The sequence below is a fragment of the Rhea americana genome, unplaced genomic scaffold (assembly GCF_003343005.1).
Source record: "Rhea americana isolate MKP2758 unplaced genomic scaffold, rheAme1 scaffold_297, whole genome shotgun sequence".
In the NCBI taxonomy this organism is placed as follows: Eukaryota; Metazoa; Chordata; class Aves; order Rheiformes; family Rheidae; genus Rhea; species Rhea americana.
Window position 1 is genome coordinate 50,976 of NW_028186420.1, and position 7,684 is coordinate 58,659.

Here is a 7,684-nt window from a genome sequence, read left to right on the forward strand (position 1 = left end):
TACTGCCATAAAGATAGACCATAAAGTAGGAAGGAGATGAGCACTGCCATGCCAAACACTGACATACCTCATGACACTCACGACAACCTCCACAGGAAGCAGGATTTGGTTCCAATCTGGGCCATCTTAGAGCAGGCTTTGATCATCTTATGACTAATACACAGCTGTTTTAGCCCAAAGAAGGCAAGCACATACCATGCTACCCCAGTCCAGGAGAGCAAACAAACAAATCCAGTGCTAGTATCAAGTCATTTTGTTCTGTGTAAGGCAACAYCTCTATTGTTCATGACCAGACTGACTTGGTGATTTTTGCCCTTGGAAACCCTTGAGTCATTTTTCTCCATTGATTCCTAATAACACTGATGCACTCCAGACATCTCTTTATCAGCATGACTAAAGCCCACCTGGGCTACAGTGGATAGAGCACTTGGTATGGTTAGGTAAACTGCTCTCTCTACTGCTGCAAGTGATTTTGAATACTTGATACAGTCTAATACAGTAAGGCCTACTAAAGCAGATTACAGAYGGGTATAATGCAAGTCAGGGCAGGCTCCAGGTCAGTAATCCCTCTGCAAAGACCAACTTCAAAGGCCAGGACTTCTCCTCCTAGCACAGAAAAAACTCTCAGTCCAAACCATGAACTGATACCTCGGCCCATTTTTAAGCTGATGCTTTGCATGTTTGGAGGGGACTTTCACAAAGAGGCAATTCAGTTCGAATGCCACGGGATTTCCCAGGTCATTTGCATGCAGAGAGCCTGTACCTTTCCTGGAGCAGCTCATGCCCTCTAAAGAGCAAATTGGACCCCACTGGTGAGGAAACATTTCTCTGTAATGCAGCAGGCTGCCAGGTCATGAGAAAGTGCTCCTTCGTGAGACTAGGAGACTACTGAACAAGAAGACCCTTCAAGGCTAAATCCCAAGAACTGCAACAGTCTCCTTTGCCAAGGACATCACTAATTCCCGGCAGTGGCTTGATTCCATAAGCGGCTCAGTGAGGTGACTTTCCAGGTCACCAGCTAAGTGCAGGTGAACTGCCAGTGATTGTCTCCAGCAGGAGCGAAAGTTGGGTGCTTTCAGCRAAGAAAGGGCATAAACTGCGTTCATTGAGCTCCTAGATGAACCGTCTCCCCCTGTGCAGCTAAAGAGTGGCAACGAAGGCCTGACTGATTTGTAATGATCTCAAAGGTCTTGGAGGGAGATGGCCAAGTTCTGCCATCTCTGCAGGCCTGAGAAATGATAATACCTCACTGAGCCAGACCTGCTCAGCCCAGGCCATCCGGGGAGACCGGCCCATTGGTGGCCATTTTAACCTCTGCTCCACACACACACAGTCCCTGACTCAGGAGATGTCTAAGCTTCTTTTCCTCAGAGAAGGCGGAGGAGGTAGCCAGGGGACTGCTTATTCCCTACACATCTTTGACTTCTGCCTTAAAGACCTCATTGCTGGTGGCTTGAAGAGCCAGGACACAACTAAATACACTCCTCTGTGGCCCTCTGCAGCCAGTGAACAGGCCCCATGGTATTTTCCCAACTCTGTGAAATATCAAGGGGAGTAACTGGGTCCTTCAAAATACACCAACAGAGATGCTGCAGTTAAAAATGCCTCCTTTTCAGTCCCTGGTGTCCCTGAAAGGAAACCACCCTGGACTTCCCCCTGCTCGCAGGAGTCCGGAGCAGTGAATAATGCTTGCAGGCTTCCCTGCTYGGCACCACATACTTTTCTCCAGCATGTAATGGCCCAAAGGAGGTGTAAACCATGTCTTGCTTGAGCTGCCTGCAAAGCATCTGTGCACATGGTGGCCCCATGCCGGAGAGGCATCAGGAAAGAACACAAAAGCTCAGYCTTGTTTTAGTGGGGCCTAGTCACCTGGAGCAGCAAAACAGGAAGAGAGGGAAAAAAACAGCAAAGTGTTAACTGAGAGAAAGCCTGGTTTTCTGCTCTCTGAAGCATGCGAAATCAGCCCAGCTACCCTGCGCTCGGGTGGCTCTGCACCAGCAGAGTGCTCGCCTCTCCCTGTACCCACACCTCTTCCTGCCTGAGCTGCACTTAGCCCCAGGCGTTCTCCTGCTCTGTAGTTTCTCCCTCACTGCCACCATCACCTCTTGTTGTTTGCGTCTCAACACATTTTTCCACAGCAATCAGCAGAAAGATTTTTCCAAAGCAATCAGGGAGGACTGAACACAGGAGCCCGACTTGCAGATAGATGCCCCATTTCTCAATCTYCATCTTCTCTTCTCCCTTCCTGGCCTCTCCCTGGGCCCGCTCTCACCAGCTCCYGCCCCAGGGGTGGCCATTGCCTCCTCCTCACCCCAACTCCCCCCCAGACCCCAGGTTATAATCCCAGTTTGTGCCTTGCTCCATCCTGTTTCACCTCCCCCACTGGGAACTGGTGCTTCCAGTAACTCCTCTGCCCAGCCTGTGTCTGCACCTACAGCCCTGTCAGGCTCCTACTGTACCTGGACCGGTCGAAGGGAGGCTGGGGAGATGAAGGGCAGAAACCAGCAGGTCCAACCTGAATACAGCATGACGCCAGATTGGGATCAGGCCAGGCAGAGGATTAAAGAGCCAACGGAGCCTGCTCCCTGCCTTTCATCTGCTGTGAGCATGACACAATTAGCTCTTCAAAGWCAGGCAAGTTAGAGGAGCCTTGGAAAGCCAGCAATGCCTGTAAGCAAGGGCTCCAAGGTCTCGTCCTCCCTTACACAGGCAACACAAAGCGTCACCTGGCATTACTTGCTTAGTCCCTGATCTGTCAGCCCCGCTGCTCTCTGAACTCCTTTTCACACCAGGGACAGTGGCTGCAGTTCCCCAGACCTCAGAGGTTTCCCTGCGCCTGATGGAGCTTGAGCTCCCATCAAGGTTTTGTCAGGATCCCCAGTGCAGTTGCTTGTTTAACACCTGCAAGAACTCAAGGTGCTAAATAAGGCTGAAATTTTACAGGTTCAGAAGTCAAGAGGATGGGGACTATGAAGAGCCATATATGCCTCCTCTCTGGAGGCCAGGCCAGCAGCAATTTCTGCAGAGCCCACAGCAAGCAGAGCAGTCAGAGGAGTTTCCGCACCCAGGCTGCCTCACCTGCTCAGCCAGGAGTGGGGTAGGGCCTGCCTCTAGTTGTTGCTGAGTAAGTAACACAGCTTTCTCACACCCCTTTCTCACCCCCACCTAGGCACAGCAATGCATTAACAGCCCAGTGTCTCTGCTCTGCAAGGTTGCTGTTTTCCTAACTCAACAGGAAACTCGCTCTTGCCTTTAACTCGTTTATACCCCACTGAACACCTCTGTCCCATGCAGAACTCACTCACAGGCTGCAGCTGGGGTGAGCTACAGGTATGGTCRGAGGCACAGAAGTGCAGCAGGATGCAGGGGGCTGGAGTACAGCAAGCACACTGCTCCGTGGGATCTGGGGAACTACACACCTCAAGCAGCTGCTTTGGGGCAGTAGTTACGGCACCCCTGCTCCATTTGTTTTCACCAGCTGCAGAGCCAGGTTATACTGCAGCACCAAGGAGGGAAGAAAGAAGGTTGCCTTTAATCCCCTCTCCAAACCCAGCAGCTCTTTCCAGAAGGTGGAAGCACACTGCCCACCCTTCACAGGGCAGCTGTCAGGCTATTTTCGCCAGCTCAGCTCTCACACACAACCTAGTGAGCTATCTGGCTTCCACACCAGCCAGCCCCCAGCACAAGCATACAAGCCAGATCAGATACCCAACCCTAGCAGCCTGGCAAGGCTAGATTGGAGCATTTAGTAACTGCCACAGAACTACACAAGAAAAAGAAGTTAACACCAGTCAAGCCTCTATTGTGTGCACTTTTATTTGAACTGGTCTTAAGTCAGTGTACAGGTAGCCTCTCCCTCCCCCACATACAGGCACCACTTGTCCTAAATCCTGCAGGGGACTGTAAAGCCTTCATTCACATCTATCACTGGGGAACACAGCCCGCTTGCTTGACAAATCAGAGAGAATCAAGTGTGTTTTGTTTAAGGCGGAAGATACAAAAAGACACTTGTTGGGTTACATAATTTACAGACAAGCAATTATAACCAAACACCAGTAGCTGGTATTGGCTCCTCAGAGCTGGGCTGCTGCCTTCACAGAGGCGACTAACTTCCTGTAACAATGCATTATAACAATATTTGGAATGACTATTAAAAAAGAAACAAATGTACAATCAAAGTCCTCAGATGCATTGTAGAACTTTGGGGGCGTTCGCTCCAACATCTCATTTTATGACTGCTGCTTCACCGTTCCAGTTTTTTAATCCTGAGTCAAGCGCCAAAAAAAGAAAAAAAACAAATAAAGCCATGCCAATCTCGTCTTGTTTTATGCGCATTTATGGGTTTCATCTCATCACAAGGGTGTGGGTGTTGATAACAGTCTGGTTTAGAAGCATTTGCGGTGGACAATGGAGGGTCCGGATTCATCATACTCTTGCTTGCTGATCCACATCTGCTGGAAGGTGGACAGGGAGGCCAGGATGGAGCCTCCAATCCAGACAGAGTACTTGCGCTCAGGTGGAGCAATGATCTRCAGAGAAGAGGAGGAATGCATCAGGTACACAGTTACGATACTACACCTACTGCTCATGCATGCACAGCCCTGCAAGACAAGGACTCCCCTATCTAGCCTCAGCCAAGAAACAACCAAGTTTGAGCAACATGGAAGTACAAAATCCTGCAACTACTCCATTCTCCCCCATTTACAGCCCATTAATGCTACTATTCATGTGGTTGAACAGATGTTACCTTGTCCAAACAAGGCTGTTAGACTGGACTACTCAGACAGAGAGAGGTATCCCTAGGAGTTCAGTTCATCCCCTCCACCCACCCACTCTGGRTTTTGGCAGGAATGCCAAGAGGTTCCCACGGCTCCAACCTACCTTGATTTTCATTGTGCTGGGTGCCAGGGCTGTGATCTCCTTCTGCATCCTGTCAGCAATGCCAGGGTACATTGTAGTACCACCGGACAGCACTGTGTTGGCATACAGATCCTTACGGATATCCACATCACACTTCATGATGGAGTTGAAGGTAGTTTCATGGATACCACAGGACTCCATACCTGTGAGGAAAAGAGTCCTAGGTCAGCAAGAGCTCATGGACACAGCCAAGGAAGCAGGACTGGCAAGTGAGAGCCAGGCAACTCCTGCAAGCAGGAAGGCACTGCAAGCAGAGCTACAGCTCTAGAAGTCTCCACCTCCCCATTTTACTACCTTAAGTCCCTCATAGCTTCAGGCCATGTGGAAAGAAAAACTAAGTGGTGAGACAGGATAGGTGGGCCTTGCTAGCACCATAGTGACAGTGATAAATGCTAGTCTCTAGGCCACTCCTTTACAGGAGGGAACAGGGAGGCGTAAGGTCTCCTAGAAGAGTTGGACTTACCCAAGAAAGATGGCTGGAAGAGGGCCTCGGGGCACCTGAACCTCTCATTGCCAATGGTGATGACCTGACCATCAGGGAGTTCATAGCTCTTCTCCAGGGAAGAGCTAGAGGCAGCTGTGGCCATCTCCTGCTCAAAATCCAGGGCAACATAGCACAGCTTCTCCTTGATGTCACGCACAATTTCTCTCTCAGCTGTGGTGGTGAAGCTGTAGCCTCTCTCTGTCAGGATCTTCATGAGGTAGTCCGTCAGGTCACGGCCAGCCAGATCCAGACGGAGGATGGCATGGGGGAGGGCATAACCTTCGTAGATGGGCACAGTGTGGGTAACACCATCACCAGAGTCCATCACAATACCAGTGGTACGGCCAGAGGCATACAGGGACAACACAGCCTGAATGGCTACATACATGGCTGGGGTGTTGAAGGTCTCAAACATGATCTAAAGGAAGAAGAGAAGGCATTGAGTCAACAAGACAAACTAGGGCTCACTCACTAAAGGCCTACACCAAATCCATGCAAACTGTTTTGCTTAGAAGTGCTTGTCCCTAGACAGGACACTTCATTCCCTCTGGAAGGGGTCAGTGCTTTTATCTCGCCTATTATCAACCCGTATCTGCCAGGTCAGAGCCTCAGGAGGACACTATCAAAGGCCCATTCAAGTGTCACAGCAAGGAAAAAAATTACTAACTACAATAGTCACTCAAGGTTGGTAAATGGGTTAGTGTCTAGTCAGAAACAGCAGTTAAACAAGTYGCTAGTCAGTCTCCGAGAAAGCCAGCTTAGAAGAGCAAACAAAACCTGTCAAGGTCCAGCAAAGAGGAGACTCAGGTCAGGAAAGGAAAACCCTGTAAAGATGGCAAAAAGGGAGAATAGTGGTGAAGGTGCAGAGAAGACAACATAGAAGAGGAAAGCTGGCTGCAGCAGTATCTGCTCTAGCACCAAGTTCAGTTTTACATACCTGTGTCATCTTTTCTCTGTTGGCTTTGGGGTTCAGGGGAGCCTCTGTGAGCAGCACAGGGTGCTCCTCAGGGGCTACTCTCAGCTCATTGTAGAAAGTATGGTGCCAGATCTTCTCCATGTCATCCCAGTTGGTGACAATACCGTGTTCAATGGGGTACTTCAGGGTCAAGATACCTCTTTTGCTCTGGGCTTCATCACCAACATAGCTGTCTTTCTGGCCCATACCAACCATCACACCCTGCACAACAAGAAAAATGAAGTAGCGAATTTAACTGAAGGGTTAGCCACACTTGGTAGATAACTGGAAAAAAAACCCCACCCTACACCTGTAGTGACTTTCCTCTTCTGTCCCCACTCCTTCAGGAAAGCAGTTTGTCAATTCCCCTAATGTACACTGATAAACACTACAGCAGAGCTCCATACAATGCACTCCCACCACCAGCTACTGCTGCTCCACAGAAGCCAGATGCACCACAGACAAATACAAGGGCTTCTTTAAGCTTATTGCCTTTAAGGGCATCGTTCCCACTGCAAACTCCTTTGGACTGTCTGATAAAGAGGTAGTCCAGCCACATACCTGATGTCTGGGGCGACCAACGATGGATGGGAAGACAGCACGTGGGGCATCATCCCCAGCAAAACCAGCCTTGCACATACCAGAGCCATTGTCAACAACGAGCGCAGCAATATCATCATCCATGGCTGACTGTGGGAGGATAGGAGAGCATGTCAGTGAGCATAGCCACTCGCGTGCCAGCAACCGAGAAAACCTCGGCAGGRAATTTCTTCTCCAAAGCCGCAGCGGAGGAGAGGAAACCCCACACAGCACAGAGCCACCGGTGTCCAGGCAGCCGCCCTGGACCACGCCGCCAAGGCCCTTCCCCACCCATTTCCTTCCTGTTTGCGCAGCACCGCTTCGCCCAGCGCCCGCTAGAGGGGGCGGCGCATTCCAGCCTCCGGCACCGCACGGATTTGGGACAAAGGAAGTCCCCGCGCCCTCGCGCAGTATTACCATAAAAGGCAATGGATCGAGCGCGCCTCGCACCGAGCCGGGCGCACGGCCCCGCGCCAGCGCCGGGAGGGGGGAGGCGGCCGCCGCCCGGCCACGCCGCGGCTCCGGCCACCTCCGTTTCAGCCTCCTCGCCCGAGCCGCCCGCCCGGCACGGAGCACACGCGGGATTAGAGCCGCCTCGTTATGCAACTGTCACCCGCCCCGGGAAGGGCGAGTTCAGCCAAGGCGCTTCTACAAGTGCCAGGTTTAATCTGCTGTGAGGCGGGGCTGGCGGGGGGAGGCAGCTCCCAGCCCCCGAGCCCGGCACGCTGGGAACTGTAGTCCCCGGC

General features: G+C 51.4%; 1 protein-coding gene across 1 annotated transcript; it reads right to left on the minus strand.

The window, feature by feature from the left end:
• Positions 1–3,798: 3,798 nt before the first annotated feature.
• ACTB (actin beta) lies at positions 3,799–7,082 on the minus strand. The gene is made up of 5 exons (XM_085309357.1): positions 6,921–7,082; positions 6,342–6,581; positions 5,384–5,822; positions 4,882–5,063; positions 3,799–4,529 (listed from the first exon to the last, which is right to left on the minus strand). The coding sequence occupies exons 1-5, from the start codon at positions 7,041–7,043 to the stop codon at positions 4,386–4,388; spliced, it is 1,128 nt and encodes a 375-aa protein (XP_085165483.1). The 5' UTR covers positions 7,044–7,082; the 3' UTR covers positions 3,799–4,385.
• Between the last annotated feature and the right edge of the window lie 602 nt (positions 7,083–7,684).